The sequence below is a fragment of the Myotis daubentonii genome, chromosome 4 (assembly GCF_963259705.1).
Source record: "Myotis daubentonii chromosome 4, mMyoDau2.1, whole genome shotgun sequence".
NCBI lineage: Eukaryota > Metazoa > Chordata > Mammalia > Chiroptera > Vespertilionidae > Myotis > Myotis daubentonii.
The window spans coordinates 91,545,820-91,565,357 of NC_081843.1; the positions used below are offsets into that span (position 1 = coordinate 91,545,820).

Here is a 19,538-nt window from a genome sequence, read left to right on the forward strand (position 1 = left end):
CATACAAGCACAAGCTGAAGCCTTAGCCACTAAGCAGTCAAATTCAGTTCAGTACTTCAAAACCTGCCCTGCTGGTACACTCTCACTCAAGTTCACAACTTCCTCTGTTTTTTCCCACATGTCTAGTTCAAAAGAATTATAAACTCAGTTCAAGGAAGGGCCAAGGTGACTCCTGATGTAGTCACTCACCTGATAGGGAGTGTCCTGGAAGACACCACCAGTGGGCAGGTTTTGTAATTCTGTAGTAACTTCAAAGTAAGTTTACATTATGGGTGCCACAGTCTGAATCTTACAAAAATACGCTCATCATATAAATAATCCTGACTTGGCCCCTTGGGCCACCTCACCACCTAGGTCTGCAGCTATTTGAAAGTTAGGTGAGTAGTTAGTGTTTTTCAATACCAAGTTAGTAACATCTCCTCAGGTGAATGGTTTCTCCAGTTCTTGATCCAAGTTTAAACAGATAGCTCTCTACTTCCTAGATCATCTGAGTCCTTTTCAAAGTGAAGTTACTTTAACAGACTGTGTAGAGTTTAATACATAACTTGTGAAGTGCCCAGTGAATGTTGACTCTCCTATAAAATTTTAGCTCAGATTTTTTTTTAAATATATTTCATTGATTTTTTACAGAGAGGAAGGGAGAGAGATAGAGAGTCAGAAACATCGATGAGAGAGAAACATCTATCAGCTGCCTCCTGCACATCTCCCACTGGGGATGTGCCCGCAACCCAGGCACATGCCCTTGACCGGAATTGAACCCGGGACCCTTCAGTCCGCAAGCCGACGCTCTATCCACTGAGCCAAACCGGTTTCGGCTTTAGCTCAGATTTTTATCTATTAAATCAGCATGAAAAGTAAAGTGAATTACTTTGAGCCAAACTAGATGCTATTTGTTAGCAGTAGAGCTCATCGAATCATACATAGAAGTGTAGTGCTCTTTTTGAAATATTTACATTTAGGTGAACATCAGAATGAAGAAGCTTGATTTTAAGACTTGGAAACACCAATGATCCCAATTTATCACTGCTAATGTTCTCAGCTCTCTGGGACCCTGATTGCCAAGTGCCCTGATAGTGAAGAGTAACAATTTGCCTTCCCAAGTCGAAAATGTTCTGCGTGCCTCTCTGCCCTTATGCCATAGGCATTACTGATGACAGGTTCAAGACAGGAATCTAAGCTGGTTGTAAGTCAAAACTGCACATAGCAGCAGAACTGACATGACATTCTTGTTTTGTAGTATGATCTAAAAACTGAAACAGCACCTCTTGTGGTGGTGGTTTCTACCACGGGCACTGGAGACCCACCTGACACAGCGCACAAGTTCGTGAAGAAAATACAGGATAAGACGCTGCCAGGTGATTTCTTTGCTCACCTGCGGTATGGGTTATTAGGTATGTACTATATTTTCTGCTCTGGCTGTGCTGTCATTACTGGCTTTAATTCTAGTATCTGAATGTATCTTTCTATCCAAATGTTATAGTCTATCTTAGACTCATAAATGGACCCTATTTTTGTTGAGAAAGTACATGGAAATGATTTAAAAAACTGAGAAATTTAAGCTTTTACTTTTAAATTTGCAACCAAGTCTGAACATGTTAGCCCATTTCCTTACCAGGAAACATAGAAACAATTCTTAGTTTATCCAGAGAAGCGTAGCCAGTGATTGTTTACATTGTAGATGTGCCTTGTGTGCTCAAGGTTGGGGGTCAGTAAACCCTGTAAAGGCCCAGATGGGTATTTTAGGCTTTGCATGCAGGCCATGTGGTCTCCGTAACAGCTCCTCAATTCTGCTGTGAGAGCTTGAAAGCTGCCATTACAGAATGTGAACAAATATATTTGACTGGGTGCCAGTGAAACTATATTACCAAAAAAGAAAATGGTGTATTTTGCCCACAGGCTATAGTTTGCAGACCCCTGCAACAAATCAGAAAAGTCTGTAAATACAGAAATTATGTTTTTTAAACCTAATCCTTGTTTTAAGATTTCTGTATTTTTCACCCAATTCATAGAAAAAAGAATGTGAAAAAGATTTTCTGTTAATCAGTGGCCAAAAAGTATTTGTTGTTTCAATGTATCTGGTACTTTTACATTATAAAATAGAAGAAAATTATTTCATACTTAGTATTACTCAAAGAAAAAATAAGAAAATGTGAAGTTATGCATTATTTCTTCTCCATCACAAAGGGAATGAATGGAATTATTTGAAATATTTGCATATATCTTCTTTAAGTCTAAAGCTTATTGTACACTGTTAACCTATTTGGGCTCTTTAGGTCTGGGTGATTCAGAATACACGTACTTCTGTAATGGAGGGAAGGTGATTGACAAGCGGCTTCAGGAGCTTGGTGCCCGGCATTTCTATGACACTGGACATGCGGATGACTGTGTGGGGTAAGAGCAATGCACTCCTGTCATTTCCGGGAACCCCGTTTGTACATGACAAAAGGTAGCGAGTTTAAGTACTCATCCTTCTCAGTATCTGCTAATGGGTGAAATTACAAAAGGTGTCCCAGTACAGTTACCTTTATCTAAAATGTGTAGGAATTTGTAGAAATCGGCAATTTGTTTAGGAACTTTGATATCTTGTATGTGTACCTTTCTCTGACTGCACACGGAGAGTAACTCAGCAGGGCCTTCTTACATGGAGGGTGACCAGCAGGCCATGCATCACTAATAGGGAATGTAGATCCGGGCCTTCACAGCAGGCTACATTCTTGTCACTCTCTCCCTTACATCTTAATGCCCACCAGAAATACAATTTTTATTTTCGTTACTTTTATTTACTCTTGCTTTTCCAACTCAGTATTCCACCCTATTGCCACCCTTTAAATCCTCTTAAAGCAGCTGTGGGCAAACTACGGCCCGCGGCTGGATCCGGCCCGTTTGAAATGAATAAAACTAAAAAAAAAAAAAAAAAAAGACAGTACCCTTTTATGTAATGATGTTTACTTTGAATTTATATTAGTTCACACAAACGCTCCATCCATGCTTTTGTTCCGGCCCTCCGGTCCAGTTTAAGAACCCAGTGTGGGCCTCGAGTCAAAAAGTTTGCCCACCTCTGTCTTAAAGTGTATTCAAATATCTGATAGATGTTGATTGTCCTACAACTTGTTCTGTCATTTAACCTTTAACTATTTTGGCCAGATAATAGCACACACACTTAATATTTTTCTATCAGGTTCATACATTAAATGAATTCTCACTAGATTTATATTTATGAATAATGACAGGTTCAGCCAATGTCTTGCTTTTTTGCATATTACAACCTTGTATGAGTGTGTTTGATACACTTTTATTCCCCTTAACTCCCCCTTCATGTCCATCACTGCCTGCAGCTGTGGTGCTGTGCCTGTAGCTATGGTGCAGTGGATCTTCTCCATGTCCCAGTGCACATGTTCTTGATGGTGACAAAGCTCTACCACATTTTCTTGCATGTTACCTTTTAGTTTTGTCCCTTCATATTGGGCTTTCTTTCAGAATTTTGTTGATATTAAATGTTTACTGTCTTGTGTGAGCTGTCTAATTCCTAACTCCTTATATAGTTCTTTAGGCCTTTCATTGTGTCCATACTTTGCTTCTTTTCAAAGGCTTTTGGTTTCTCTATTCATTTATTGGGTCAGGCATTAAAAATTTTAAATCTATATTTCAGTTGCATGTCTTAAATTTTCAACCTAACTACCTTACTTGAATTTTCCCTTTTCTAAAATTAAAATATTTTCAAGAAAACGCCTGTTTTAGTGTAACACCACATTGAAGGGGTTAAGAACACAGATTGGAGTCCAAATACCTGGTTAAAATCCTTGATCCCTGACTTACTGACTAAAACCTTGGTCAGATCACTTAAGCTTTTTGTGCTTCTGTTTCTCCTTTGTGAAATCAGTAATGATGGCATATATTGTGTAAGGTTCTCTGGGGATCAAAAGAATTAATATAGGTTGTCCTCTTGGAACAGTGCCTGCCATGTAGTAAGCACTGGTGAACATTCGCTGTCTCTCTCATTATTGTCTTCATATTTCTGAGTTGTGAGATTGGTTTTTCAATGTAGCTGTCATTACTGAACCCATTATTTTATGTATTTGCTTTTCCAAAGTACATCATGAGGGTTAGATGTACTGTATAACCAAATTTTGAGCTATGTACTGTGTGAGCATCTAATGAATACAATGAAATTAGCAAGAGTCGTAATAATACAGAGTCTAAAATGTTATGAATTGGAATTTAATTGGTACCTCCTTTTGAGTTGTGATTAAAGATGACAAAAATGTTCTTTCCAAGTTCCTGACACAGTCGTTCTTATCTGTTCACTCATAACTTCTCTGTTCAGGGAATGTGTGGAATGTTATTGTGGAGTAACCACACTTCCTTAGGAGTAAGTAGGCCAACACATTTCAGATGTACTTGTGATCAGTTCCGCTTCCCTGAAGGATGATTGCTTTTTCCTCCTGTGTTCTGCCTCCCTGCAAATTTTACCAGGAAAATTGTTCAGAACTGATAGAGGATTTGAACAATTACTTAATCAAAAGTGTTAGCATTTGTTTGTGTAATTTCTTAGCACTATTTTAATATGTAGGAAAAAAAAGATTAGTAAATTGGCTAGACAAAGAAAGATACTGCATTCAATTGATAAAATTATCATTTGTACATTAGGGTAAACTTGTGTTTTGGTTAAGTTCTGTTAGCCACATCAAAATTTAGCATGCTGGTTTAAAATTAAAACTTTTTTAAAATAAAGATTACCAACTCTATTTTAGGAAATTTATTAAGAGGAAGAACATTCAATTACTACTACTAAAATATCTTCATTTCTGTTCTTTAACTTTTATACATGCTCATATTTTTTACAGCTCAGTGCTAATGAACTAAGAATAATATTCTGCTTTTTAACTTAGTCATCCATCATTAATTCTTTTTTATTTATTTATTTATTTATTTATTTTTTAATTAAATCTTTATTGTTCAGATTATTACATTTGTTCCTTTTTTTTCCCCCCCCATAACTCCCCTCCTCCCAGTTCCCGCCCCACCCTCTGCCCTCACTCCCCACCCACTGTCCTCATCCATAGGTGCACGATTTTTGTCCAGTCTCTTCCCGCATCTCCCACACCCCTTTCCCCCCCAAGAATAGTCAGTCCATTCCCTTTCTATGTCCCTGATTCTATTATAATCAACAGTTCATTCTGTTCATCAGATTATTTATTCACTTGATTCTTAGATTCACTTGTTGATAGATGCATATTTGTTGTTCATAATTTGTATCTTTACCTTTTTCTTCCTCTTCCTCTTCTTAAAGGATACCTTTCAGCATTTCATATAATCCTGGTTTGGTGGTGATGAACTCCTTTAGCTTTTCCTTATCTGTGAAGCTCTTTATCTGACCTTCAATTCTGAATGATAGCTTTGCTGGATAAAGTAATCTTGGTTGTAGGTTCTTGGTATTCATCACTTTGAATATTTCTTGCCACTCCCTTCTGGCCTGCAAAGTTTCTGTTGAGAAATCAGCTGACAGTCGTATGGGTATTCCCTTGTAGGTAACTGAGTTTCTTTCTCTTGCTGTTTTTAAGATTCTCTCTTTATCTTTTGCTCTTGGCATTTTAATTATGATGTGTCTTGGTGTGGTCCTCTTTGGATTCCTTTTGTTTGGGGTTCTCCGCGCTTCTTGGACCTGTAAGTCCATTTCTTTCACCAGGTGGGGGAAGTTTTCTGTCATTATTTCTTCAAATAGGTTTTCAATATCTTGCTCTCTCTCATCTTCTGGCACCCCTATAATTCTGATGTTGGTACGCTTGAAGCTGTCCCAGAGGCTCCTTACACTATACTCGCATTTTTGGATTCTTTTTTCATTTTGCTTTTCCGGTTGGATGTTTTTTGCTTCCTCACATTTCAAATCATTGACTTGATTCTTGCGCTCCTCTGGTCTGCTGTCGGGCGTCTGTATAATATTCGTTATTTCAGTCCGTGTGTGCTTAATTTCTAGTTGGTTCCCCAATATAAGATCGAGGGTCTTATTAGTTTTCGTGTAGATCTCATTAAGTTTATTGGCAGCTTCTAAACAGTTCTTGAGAGACCTTAAAAGTGTGGTTCTGAACTCTATTTCTTCCATTGACAATTTTGTCCTGTTTCTTTGTCTCCGCATTTTGTTATGCTTCCTTGGTGCACCCCCTAGTGGTCTTTGTTCACAGTCTTATAGATAAATCTTGATTGTTGTAGCTAATTCCAGGGAGGGTTTGACCTCCAGGCCAAGTGGCTATGAGAATCAGCTATGTCAGCAGTGAGAGAACTTCTGTCCTCTAGGGAGGTGCTAATCTAGCCTTTGCCTGAGGCTATCCGGCAAATGCGTCTGTGCAGGGCTTGGGCGGGGCGGGTCGCACAGGATCAACAGGGTGGGCCGGAGAGAGCAGTTATGGCGGCTCTCAGTCCTGTCCCCAGGGGCTCTGCCTCTCTGAGTCCCAGCACCCGCTGCAAAGCTCGGAGAGAAAGCTGCACTCGCTCTGACCGAAGCCAGACAGTCCCGCCTCTCCCGTTTGAGTCTGGGTCCCTAAAGACTCGCCCGGATCTGGTGCTCAGAGTCTGCGACTCCCTCCCGATTGAAAACAACAACCGCGCCCTCCGCCGCCAGCCCACTCCGCGCACTCCGCACCTCAGAATTTGACTTCAGCACTGCGCCTCCTCTGAGTGTCCGTGTGCGTTTCTCTTTCCTCCTAGTTGTAGGACTTCCACTCAGCCAGCGTTCCTGTGGTTCTGGGTGATGTCCCTTCCGTTTTTTGGTTTCCCTTTTGAAGTAGTTGTTCAAAGCAGCAAACTCCGGCGTTAACCTATGCCGCCATCTTGGTTCTCCGCCCATCATTAATTCTTGTATCCTGAATAGTCTTCCTACTGTTTTTCACAGTTGCCTAAGATTCTGTGGAATTAAAAAAAATATATTATTTTTTAAATATATTTTATTGATTTTTTATAGAGAGGAAGGGAAAGGGATAGAGAGTTAGAAACATCGATCAGCTGCCTCCTGCACACCCCCTACTGGGGATGTGCCCGCAACCAAGGTACATGCCCTTGACTGGAATCGAACCTGGGACCCTTCAGTCCGCAGGCCAACGCTCTATTGACTGAGCCAAACCGGTAAGGGCTTATTTTTATTTTTTATTGATTTCAGAGAGAAAATGGGAGAGAGGGAGAAACATCAATGTGAGAGAGAACCATTGGTTACCTTCTGCACGCACCCCAACTGGGGATCAAACCCAAACCCTGGGTATGTGCCCTGACCTAGAATTGAATCTGCCAACCTTTTGGTGTACAGGAAGACACTCCAACCAACTGAGCCACACCAGCTAGGGCAATTCTAATGTATTTAAATGGAGAACTCAGGCATTTGTTTCTTTTTCCCTTTTTTTACAACAATCCAGTTTAGAACTTGTCGTTGAGCCGTGGATTGACGGGCTCTGGGCTGCCCTCACAAAGCATTTTGTGTCAAGTAAAGGAATAGAAGAGATGAGTGTGGCTCTCACAACAGCATCGACTGCCTCCCAGAAGACGGACCCTGTGAAACCAGAATTAATACACATCGAATCACAAGTTGAACTTCTCAGATTAGATGACTCGGGAAGAAAGGATTCTGAGGTTTTGGAACAAAATGCAGTGAACAGAGATCAATCAAGTGCTTTGATATCAGAGCTTGAGTCCTCACTTACCCGTTCAATACCCCCACTTTCCCAGGCCTCTCTGAATATTCCTGCTTTACCACCGGAATATTTACAGGTGCATTTGCATGAGTCTCCTGGCCAGGTAAGCAGTCTTGCTTCAAGCTATGTATTATCTTACCATAGATGTGGGTTTTTTGTTTGTTTTGTTTTGTTTTGTTTAATTAGATTACAACAGAATTTAACAATCTGTGGCCTGCTGACCAAACATGACCCACCACCTCTCTCGTGGTTTGTAAATAAAGTTTTATTGGAACACAGCCTATCCATTCACAAGCTCACAGCCACACCCATCCATTCACAAGCCTCTGTGGCTACTCGTGCACTGCAGTGGCAGAGTTGAGTATTTACCTCAGAGGCCTGCCCCCATGCACTGTAGAAGCAGTTGTATTATTACATTACTTGTGTCTTTAAAGAAGTAAATGGTTAAGAGCTCAGTTTTTCCAATATTTTGGAGAATTAACTTCTTGGTTTCTTATTTTAGATGTGAGTCAGAGAAAGGCAAGTTGTTGTGGGCAGTCAGGATAGTATCTCAGCAGCTCATCCTAAAGGAATCCTTTAGAGTAAAATCTTTTCCAGTGTGGATTTTGGTATCCTGGATGCTCCATTTTAGGGATTATTATTTTTCTTGATAATATCTTATAAACTTGTTTTTATCTATAATAAGTCTTTTTATTTGTCTAAACTATTTTTTATATCTACTAAATAACTTTAAAGTGGTCTGTAACTTTTTGCACTCACATGGAATAATAGCTAACTTCTCCCCATGGCTGCCAGTATATGGTTTCCTGAAATTTCCTACAGTGTGCTTATGGTAAATTTTCAGTGCAACCAGTTTGTTAATGCAGAGCCAAGTCTGCTTTCTTAAGATGCCTGATTGAAGTTCTACACAGGCTTTCTTACTTAAACCACACCCTCAAAGCTGCAAGAGTGATTTGTAGTTCTTTATTTTCTTTTTCTTTTTAATGAAGAAACACTTAGACATTTGAGAAACAAGTTAAGTACAACTTTCTAATACATTAGAGCTATTTGCAAGCATCTGATGTGATAGCACTTTTTAGCATCATATTTTGGGGGTTGGGGGTTATTGATTTCAGAGAGGAAAGGAGAGGGAGAGAGAGACAGAAACATCAATGATGGGAGAGAATCATTGATTGGCTGCCTCCTGCATGCCCCCCACTGGAGATCGGGCCTACAACCCAGGCATGTGCCTTTGACCAGAATTTAACTTGGGACCTTTCAGTCTGCCGGCCGATGCTCTATCCAGTGAGCCAAACCGGCTAGGGCAGCATCATCTATATATATAAAAGCCTAAGTGACCGGATGACTGGTGGTCACGCACTGACCACCAGGGGGCAGATGCTCAACACAGTAGCGGAAACCACAGGCATGGAAACATGAAACAGACTGATGAATCTCAGAGGGAAGGGGGCTGGGGGGGGCCGGAGGAGATTAACCAAAGATCTTACATGAATACTAGAGGCCCAGTGCACAGATTCATGCACTGAAACCAGCTCTCAGACATCCCCCAAGGGATCCCAGATTGCGAGAGGGTGCAGGCCAGGCCGAGGGACCCCACTGGTGCATGAATCCGTGCACTGGGCCTCTAGTATTTTTGTAGTGTCTTTCTAAAGCAGTCAGATAAACAAGTGTGTTTTTACATAGATAACTATGGGTTATGGTTTTTTTATGCTGCATTATTTTTGTGAATTGTTTAATTAAGTGAAGTAATTATAATAAAGTACATTTTAGTCAGATTTGGAACTAAGGAAAGAGGATTTGGCTCTGCTTTAAAAGATTGGCTGCACTGGAAATTTAACCTGAACATGTAAAAAATTTCAGGGACTAAGTAAATATATGCCTTGACTGGTGGGTGCAGAGTGCACTGACATGGTATAGAGGCCCCATCTCTACTCTACAAGGATGGAGATGTGAGCGTGGCAGCGCGAGCCATGGTTAATCTGACAAATCGCTTCAGGAGGAGGAGGGTCTGCTAAGAGAGTTCCTCTTACAGTAGGTGTCATGAAATAGGCTAGAGTTGTTCATCAGGAATATGGTTAAAAGATTTTTAAATCTCAACTATTTAAGGAAAACTTGTGTAACTCTGCTCTAAGGACACACTTAGAGGGAAAGCAATTGTTAAAGTTTCTCTTATTAAGGCATCCTTTTGGGACCATCACCTAGGGCCGTGGTCGGCAAACCACGGCTTGCGAGCCACATGTGGCTCTTTGGCCCCTTGAGTGTGGCTCTTCCACAAAATACCACATGCGGGCGCGCATGTACAGTGCGATTGAAACTTCGTGGCCTATGCGCAGAAGTCGATATTTTGTGGAACAGCTGGTATTTTGTGGAAGAGCCACACTCAAGGGGCCAAAGAGCCGCATGTGGCTTGTGAGCCGCGGTTTGCTGACCACTGACCTAAGGGAATGGGTCAGGGGAGGAGAGGATGTCCCTGTGCCCCACATAATATCTGCGATTCAGGCTGTCAGCCCTGACCCTCTTCCAGCTTTCCATGCAGCCACTTATCCAAAATGAATTCACTACATTTTGTTAAATGTAAGTTTCTACTTTTTAAAATTTACTGGGTGATTTTGGTTAATAAAATCATATAGTTTCAGGAGTATAGTTCTATAATACATCATTTGCATATTGTACTATGTGTTCACCATCCCAAATAAAGTCTCCCTCCACCACCAGTTATTTCCCCCTTTACACTCTTTTAACAGCTCCTACCCCCATTTCCCTCTTATCATCATACTGTTGTCGGAGTCTATGAGATTTCTTTTGCTTAATCCCTTCACCTTTTTCATCCAGCCTCCAATCCGTTCCCCTCCGATAGGTGTCAGTCTGTTCTCTGTATCCATGAGTCTGTCTCCACTTTGTTTGCTAGTTTATTTTGTACATTCGATTCCAAATATAAGTGAAATCATGTAGTACTTATCTCTGATGGGCCAGGTCCATCCATGCTATCTCAAAAGATAAAGTTTCCTTTTTTTACAGCCAAGTAATATCCCATTGTATAAATGTACCACAGCTTTTTTTATCTACTCATCTACTGATGGGTAATTAGGCTACTTCTAAATCTTGGCTATTATAAAAAACTAGGGGCCTGGTGCACAAAGATTTGTGCACTGGGGGTGGGTCCCTCAGCCCAACCTGCACCCTCTCCAATCTGGGAGCCCTCAGGGGAGCCCTCTCCAATCCAGGAGTTTCTGTCTGTCTTTGCAATCATATGAGCGAATTGCCCGAGACCCAACCCAGTTTGGTTTGTTGCTCACAGAATAATAAAGGCATTTTTTTTTTTTTCTTTGCTTCATTGGTGGAGATTTCCTGGAAGTTTTAAGATATCTTCACTTTAATTTTTCCTAGACACTCTGATTTTACTTATGTCTCTCACCGTTGCTTTCCTTCCATCCCACACCCCAACAGTAACTTGCTCTAGGCTCACTTTGCTCTAGTGCAGGGGTGGGCAAACTTTTTGACTCGAGGGCCACAATGGGTTCTTAAACTGGACCGGAGGGCCGGAACAAAAGCATGGATGGAGTGTTTGTGTGAACTAATATAAATTCAAAGTAAACATGATTACATAAAAGGGTATGGTCTTTTTTTTTTTAGTTTTATTCATTTCAAACGGGCCGGATCCGGCCTGCAGGCCGTAGTTTGCCTACGGCTGGTCTAAGAGATCTGTCTGCCACCAGAACTACAATTCCCAGCATTCCTGATGCTCCCCATGCTCTGGGCTTCCACTTCAGGTCCTGGAGCTGCCACCAGAACTACTATTCCCAGAATTCCTGGTGCTCCCCGCACTCTTGGTTTTCCCTTCCTGCTCTGTCTCTGTCCCACAGCCTCCCACTCTGCCAAGTCCTCCAAGCCGCCAGCTCCCTCTCTGCTCTCCGTCTGGCAGCTTGGGGAGCCAAGATCCCCAAGCCGCTCCACTCTCTGCCAGCTCTCCCGCTCTGCTCTCCACCCGGCGGCTTGGGGGAACATGGCTCCCTCGGTTGCTGGGAGCGACCGAAGGAGCCATGTTCCCCCAAGCCTCTGGCTCTCCTGCTCTGTTCTCTGCCCGGCGGCATGGGGGAGCAACCGGGGGAGCCACGTTCCCCCAAGCTGCCAGATCTCCTGCTCTGCTCTCCGCCCAGTGCCTGTGTATGCAAATTAACCTGCCATCTTTGTTGGGTTAATTTGCATACTCCTGATTAGCTTGTGAGTGTAGCAGAGGGACAGTCCATTTACATGTTTCTCTTTTATTGTATAGGATGCTGCAGTGAATATAGGGGTGCATATATTCTTTTGAATTAATGTTTCTGGTTTCTTCGAATATATTCCCAGAAGTGGAATTTCTGGGTCATAAGGCAATATTCCATTTTTAATTATTTGAGGTAACTCCATACTGTTTTCCACAGTAGCAGCACTAATCTACATTTCCACCAACAGTGTTCAAGGGTTCCCTTTTCTCCACATACTCGCCAACACTTACTTGTTGATTTATTGATGGTACCCATTCTAGTAGGTATGAGGTGATATCTCATTGTGATTTTAATTTGCACTTTTTTGATGATTAGTGACATTGAGCATCTTTTCATATGTCTATTGGCCATCTGTATGTCCTCTTTGGAGATATGTCAATTAAGGTCCTTTGCCTAATTTTTATTAGATTATTTGTTGTTGTTTTAATTAGGACTTGGAAACATCAAGTTGGAAAAGGTGTAAAGATGGTACAGAATTGGATTTCTTTATAGTTTCCCAGGATCTGTGCTGTCTAATACAAGCACCACTAGCATGTGTGGCCACTTAAATGTAAATTCTTGAAAATTAAATAAAATAAAGAATCCAGTTTCTTAATCACACTAGCCGTATTTCCAGTGTTCAGTGGGCACATGGGACTAGCGCTCCTTATTGGCTAGTAGGGAACATTCTTGTTATCGAGAAAGCTCTGTTAAACATCATTGCCCACAACTGAGGGTTCTTTTGACCATCCAGACAGACATCTTCCTGTCTTAAACATCTGTCCTTTCCTTCAGAATCACCTCCCTAAAATATGCATGCATGCCGTTTCCTTCTGCATAGCTTATTAGGAAGACTATTGGACATTTACATGAGGATGCTAGTATCTGGTATCCATATCTCAGAAATTCTAAAGTCTAACAGACAAGGCACTTAAAGTATAGGTGAGCTTCTCTTCTGAAAGATGGAGGAGCATCTGTGTGTAGTCACTTACCTCAAAGAAGAATACGTAAATAGCCTGGATACTTTATAAGATCCTATAGATCTCACCTAGTCACAAAGTGAAGCAGTGGTATTATTGAAAATTGCATTTAGTCATATTTTATCACATTTGTTTCTCAAGGAGGAAAGCCAAGAATCTGTGACTTCAGTGGATCCAGTTTTTCAAGTTCCAGTTTCAAAGGCAGTTCAGCTGACTACAAATGATGCCATAAAAACCACTCTTCTAGTAGAATTGGACATTTCAGTAAGTTGCAGAATTTATTTCTCAGCACAGTTATGTTGTCAAGAAGCGCAGAGAGACTTGTGTGGTGTTCTAGAATGTACACTCAGGAAGAGTGAGTCTGACAGGACACCTGCCTTTTATCCTTAACCCATCATACTTCTTCCCACTCACACCTGTTTTCTCCTCACTCTGGGAGGGCCTAAAGTGAGCAGTGCCTCTGGAGGGGAATCAGATTGGGAATAGTGTTGCTGCCTTACACATTAAGCCAAGAAAGAATCATGGAATCACAACAGTATTTTCCATATGAGAAGAGCCTGAAAGAAAGCTGATTATTACCTGAGATCAGCCAGCTAGCTGGAAATAGAGTTCAGACTATACAGTCATAGAAAAGTTCATTTTTCAGTACTAATTTTCATTCCTTTGAGAATCTGAAGAAAAAAAACAATCACTGACCCCCTTTCCAGAGAAATGATTAAATAAATATTTTCTGCAGTTTCAGGAAGCAACATGTACTTTATCTCTGAACTCCATCCACAAGCCCCTCTTCAATGATCCCCCAATCCATTACTCAAGAAACTGATGGATAATCCTGAGACCTCAATACCTGAGTACTTCTTCCAGTCTTATAACTCAAACCTCTGTTTTGATGAAGGTCCTGGGAAGTGCAGTGGGTTGTGATTTCAGAAAAATTAGGGTGTATCCAGACTTACGTAGATTTCATTGAGTTCCCTAATAGTAAAAAAGAAATACAACAGGCATCAAATTTTTGCTTATTTATTTGTTTTGAAAGTTATTAATATTCCATGTTGTTAAATATTCTGTACTCATCAAATAAAACGTTTTGATGTGTACAGAATATTTAACAACGTGGAATATTAAGAATATTCTGCTGTTCTACACTTTTGTCCTCATAAAGAGTTGGCCAATTGGTGGGTCCAGTCTGTCTCTCTCGCAGGCTAAGGGTGTGAGCCTGTGTGGTCAGAGGCCCCTTGCAGGACCCTGGCCTGTGTAATAGACAGGCAGTGGGAAGTGGCTCCTCTCCAGCCTATGTGTGTTCACAGCCAGATGGTATAACATTGTCAACTAGTGAAGGATAGAATAGTGTTCTCTCCCACTCTATTTCTCCCCAAAGGAAAAGAGTAACAGAAGGAAATTGAAAACTAATACAGACAGCCTGGAATAGTTTCTTTTGTTCATAATGTGTGTGTGTGCCTGTGTATATATGTGTGTATGTTTTCATAGGAGAGTTTTTATACATGGATTACTAACTTACTGAGGTCCCTTACTCTTTAGAAAATGAGGAAGTTCTTCATTTTTATTCTGTAAATACTCAATGATATAAAGCAAAATATTGGATAAATGTGGAATTTCATTTTTAAAATAACTCCTGATAAAGTATGTTCCTTCAGTTTATTGGTCTTGTTAGCTTTTTTACAATTAGAATCATTTTTTTCTACTTTATGTATTAAAATGGTCATTATAATAAAACTATGATTTTGTTGTGCATAACTGAAATCTTTAATTAATTTGAGATTTTTTTGTTGGTTCTTCTCTAGAAAACAGATTTTTCCTACCAGCCTGGGGATGCCTTCAACTTGATCTGTCCCAACAGTGACTCTGAGGTACAAAGCCTCCTCCAAAGATTGCAGCTCACAGACCAAAGGGAACACCTTGTCCTCTTGAAAATTAAGGCTGACACCAAGAAGAAAGGTATGTCCCTGATCTCTTTCTTCAGGTGTCCTTGGGCCAACAAATCAGAGGTGGCAAATGCAAGTGCACCTCTCCCAGGCTCCCATTCAGCACCAGAGGGTCAGCCACATGCCAGGCCCTGGCTGGTGTCACGGGATTCTTGACCTTCACGTCAGTTACAGAGTGAGATGATGGTGCGTTTTATGCTTATTGGACACTTACCAACGTTAAAAGGGGATGTAACTGGTCTTAGAGAAGCAGGTTGGTTAGTTGGGCTGATTTGTTGGTTTGCTTTTTGCAATAAACATTATTTTGGGGACCCTTTCCCCCTCCCCACGTGGGAGTTCGTTCTGTGGGACTCTTCCCCCTCCCTACGTGGGAGTCTGTACTTGTTCTTTAATAAATTTCCACCTTTGCTATAAAAAATAAATAAATAAACATCATTTTGTTTCTAAGTTCACATATTAAAATGTCATACAAGAAAAACTTCTTTATTATATGAACTTTTTAAAAAAAATTGTTTTCCTATTATGTTTATCATGGCATATTATTTAATATAAATAATTGCTTTTATTCATAATTAAAGGAAGTTATTTTTGTTGTTGTTATTTCTTAGTCTTGAACTTGAGCTCAGTCAATTCTACCATTCTTTTTGAGAATCACACACCATGTTAACAGACCACTGCCACAGTTAGCTTTCTGTTCCTTGGTTTTGGGTAATTTTCTTTCCTTTTTTATTTGGCATACCTAGATTTGGTCGTGATAGCTATTGAATTTGTAATTCTTTTATTTTTTTTGGTAAGGTACGTTTTTCTGCTGTATTTATTTTGGGGAAATTTTTTGACTGAATAAACAATGTCGCAAATCCTACTGTAACACTATAATGTAAGGCATTACTGTTACTTATGTTTTTAGAAATGCAAAACATTTTACTGTTTATTTTCTGTGTCACGAATGCCTTCCTGTCTCCCTGAAAAGGAGCAGCCTTGCCCCAGCATATACCCGAGAGATGTTCTCTCCAGTTCATTCTTACCTGGTGCCTCGAAATACGAGCAGTCCCTAAAAAGGTACTTTTCTTTCTTCTTTGGGGAACTGTTTACAAATATGCTTAGCTCTGTGGTTTATTAAATAGACCTGGTAACTGCCCTTTGAAGGCTTAGAAAATAGGATCTTCACAGCATGCTTTCAAAATTAATTCCCAAAGGTGTGTAGAATCTTTACAGTTGTCATAGGCAAATATTTTTATATTGTGATTACATTTAAATTTTATGTTTTCTATTGAAACAAGACTTGTTATATAGAGTTTTTTGTTAGTCTTTTACTGGACATTAACTTGATGTAGCACATTAGTGATGAAAGTGACCCTAGATGATGATCTTGTGTTATCCAACTTCACATTGACAGCTTGTCTCTCTAAAGAGGGCAAGAAACTTAGGAGAGTGTAAGCTCCCCCTCCCCCACCCCAGTTGTCACCTAATTAATGTTGTTAAGCTTCCTTTTATGTAAAACTATGGATATATTTATTGTTAAGTCAGAATTCTTCAGGAAGTATTGAAAGGTTTTGGTAGGCTACATTGATATTTAGATGAATTTGGAGATAGAACTATCCACTAGATGTCAGTGTTAGGCCCAGAGCTATATTTTTAAAAAATGTTGTAACAGTTTTCTTCTAACCATTTCCCTCAAATGATGTTAAGGAGTAAAATTTTACAGCCTGTGCTTTGCCAAACTGGTATGACCAGTGAGCATAAACAGTGCTGTTATTAGGCTAATGGTGCAGTTTTTATTCTGTTTTATTAATGTGTTTATTGCATTTGTCACCTTTGGGAAGCAAGCTACTCTAGAGAAAGGTATAATCCTTGACATGATATGAGCAAATTTAGGATTCACTGTGCTGAAAGCTTTAGAATTTCATAAAGTATGTAAGCCTTTATATATATATTTTTTCTTACTACAAAAGTAATATGCTCATTGTAAACATTCAAGATACAAAAATAGCTAGCTCAGGAAGCAAAAGTCCCTTATAATCAAATCCTCAGAGTTAATGCTTGAATTTTGTTTTATTGAAAAAAAAAATTAGGTCCTATAGTATACATACCATTCTGTAACGTGCGGTTTTTTATCTAAAAAGAAATCAGGAGTTTGTACACCATAACATGGAAAGATTATTAGAGATAAAATAACAGATGACATGGATGCACCATAATTAAATTACTGACTTAATCATGGGCAGTTGGTTCTTTCCAGTTTTTCACTATTAAAAACAAACAAACCAGGTGGCCCTAGTTGGTTTGGCTCAGTGAATAAAGCATCGGCCTGCCAACTGAAGGGTCCCAGGTTGGATTCCAGTCAAGGGCACATGTCCGGGTTGCAGGCTCTATCCCCAGTAAGGAGTGTGCAGGAGGCAGCCGATCAATGATTCTCTCTCATCATTAATGTTTCTATCTCTCTCTCCCTCTCCCTTCCTCTCTGAAATCAATAAAAATATATATATTTTTAAAAACCCCGGTGAACATTCTTTCACTATATTCATCTTTGCCACCTGTTTGAAATATTATTTTACACAAATTTTTTGGAGTAGAATTGCTACTTTAAAAATACTTATATTTTAAATTTTACTAATGTTTGTCAGCTTATTTTCTACAAACAGTGCAGTATATCCTATTTTAGTGCCAATAAAGTTTTTATAATTCTAAAGTGAAAAATAACTTAAAGGATTTACAATTGCCATTGTTTTGCTGTAATTTAGGAATTTCATTGATTTGAGAAATTGATGCAAAGTGTTACAGGTAAATGTTATTACCTTACCATAGATTCCTCCAGAGTCTTGGATGTTTATTCATTCTACTGCATTTCCCGAGTGCTTGTTGTGTGATTGGCATTGTGTCTGGCACTTTGAGAAAGCCATGTGATGTGTTAGTCTCTGGATCATTTAGGCAAGTTCATAACTGAGCCCGTGGAAACCCGTGACCCCACAAGAGCAGCAATCTAGTCTACCCTGTTGAGGGAGTCCAGGACACACAATGTCTGAACCGTGGAATAAAAAGTAGCAGCATCCATTAGCATTTCAGATAGGATTTGATGCAAATAACTTGCTGAAGTGCCTTCATCCTAAATAACCTTGAGTAGTAAGAGCTGTATTTGCCATTGAATGGATAAGCTTGGAATTGTGCGTTGGAATCGTAAGTTGTTATTAGCATATTAGGTCCTTTGCCCAAGTGTTTGGACTTTGGCTTCAAGACTTTGTTTTGCTTTATTTGTTCATATTTTCCTCTTTCTACAATGAATCTGAGTGACTAAGTGTCCACATACTGCAGGGCGTTGGATGTTCTCACCCTCTGTCTCTTCAGCCTCATGTCCACATTCCTCTGCACCCAGATTGAACTGCACGTGGTCCCGTGCCTTCATGTAGCCATGCCATCTGTTTAGCTTTCTTCACTCCCCTGGTTTCATGTGGCCAGCCTTCAGCTCAGGCTTGCATTCTGTGAAGTCCTAACATCCTGTGTGTGCCCCTTTGGGGGAGGTAGCCTCTTGCACGCTAATTACTCCTTGACTTCTGTTGCTCTCACTAGCTGTGAACCCTTCCGGGCTAGATAGGTGTCATTTTGTCCCAGTGCCTATCACATCAAAAGCACTTAACAGTTGCCAAATAAATGTAGAAGTCTAGGTTGTCATCATCAGCTAAGACAAGAACAGTGTTGCGTACTGAGACAAAATGTTGAGTTATGAAACTTCTTGGTCATTTTTACTCAGATACACCTGACATGTAATTTGAGATCATACTTTTGACTGAGGAGGTCAGTTTAGGACATAAGAAAGGTAAACAAAAATAGAACATAAACGTGGGTTTTCTTAACAGGCTGACAAAGCAAATAAGCAAAGTAAATTTTCTTTTTCTGACCACACTTGTAAGTGGCTCTCTCACTTTTCCTTGGATAATCGGGCACATTCCCAGGTAGATGCTAACAGACAGTCTAATAGCCATAACCCCAGAGCACGTGGAAATTTAAGTCTGCTTCCTTTGCTTGGGTCACAGGCATTTCTGCGAGCCCTTGTGGACTGTACCAGTGATGGTGCGGAAAAGCGAAGGCTGCAGGAGCTGTGCAGCCGACAGGGAGCGGCCGATTATAACCGTTTTGTGAGGGATGCCTGTGCCAACTTGTTAGATCTCCTGCTCGCCTTCCCGTCCTGCCAGCCTCCGCTCAGCCTCCTACTCGGTGAGTGGTCACAGTCATGGCCCTGAGCTCCAGGGCAGCACTTGGTGCTAAAGAACAATGGCTGCTGGCATGTGGCTCTTTGAATTCCATGCGGGACACGTCTGAATGATCTGTGAGCAGGAGGTAAACATCTTACAGTTTGTCTTCCAGGCGCCGTGACATCAGAACTGCCTTCTAGAAGTCAGAAAGTATCCCTCTCCCAAGCTTTTTTCTTTCCTTTTTTCTTCTGTTGTCACCATCATTTTCTCTCTTAATATAGCCTCTCTTTTTTATTATTGTCAGTATTATAGACATCCCCTAAATCTTTTTTGCTCAGCATTCGGTGTATTTTTATTTTACTGTTTTTCAGAAAGCATTTTTCTAAATTTTATCTAAAAACGAGCTTTCTAAGAAAAAAATGATTTAAAAAAATAATGAACATTATATTTAATTGATGGCGGTTGGTGAAGTGTGCAGGAAGTGCTTTGTGTGCAGGAAGCAGAAGGAAAC

General features: G+C 40.3%; 1 protein-coding gene across 6 annotated transcripts in view; it reads left to right on the forward strand.

Annotated features, from left to right (window-relative positions):
- MTRR (5-methyltetrahydrofolate-homocysteine methyltransferase reductase) overlaps window positions 1-19,538 on the forward strand; it is a 33,531-nt gene that overhangs the window by 3,430 nt on the left and 10,563 nt on the right. For 5 of the 6 annotated variants that reach the window (XM_059694706.1, XM_059694699.1, XM_059694700.1 and 2 more), the window contains exons 3-9: window positions 1,238-1,391; window positions 2,274-2,391; window positions 7,401-7,779; window positions 13,042-13,164; window positions 14,700-14,853; window positions 15,811-15,899; window positions 18,869-19,049. In XM_059694706.1, coding sequence (XP_059550689.1) covers window positions 1,238-1,391; window positions 2,274-2,391; window positions 7,401-7,779; window positions 13,042-13,164; window positions 14,700-14,853; window positions 15,811-15,899; window positions 18,869-19,049 — 1,198 coding nt within the window. The remainder of the gene's footprint in view (window positions 1-1,237; window positions 1,392-2,273; window positions 2,392-7,400; window positions 7,780-13,041; window positions 13,165-14,699; window positions 14,854-15,810; window positions 15,900-18,868; window positions 19,050-19,538) is intronic. The other variant, XM_059694705.1, reaches the window with a different exon arrangement.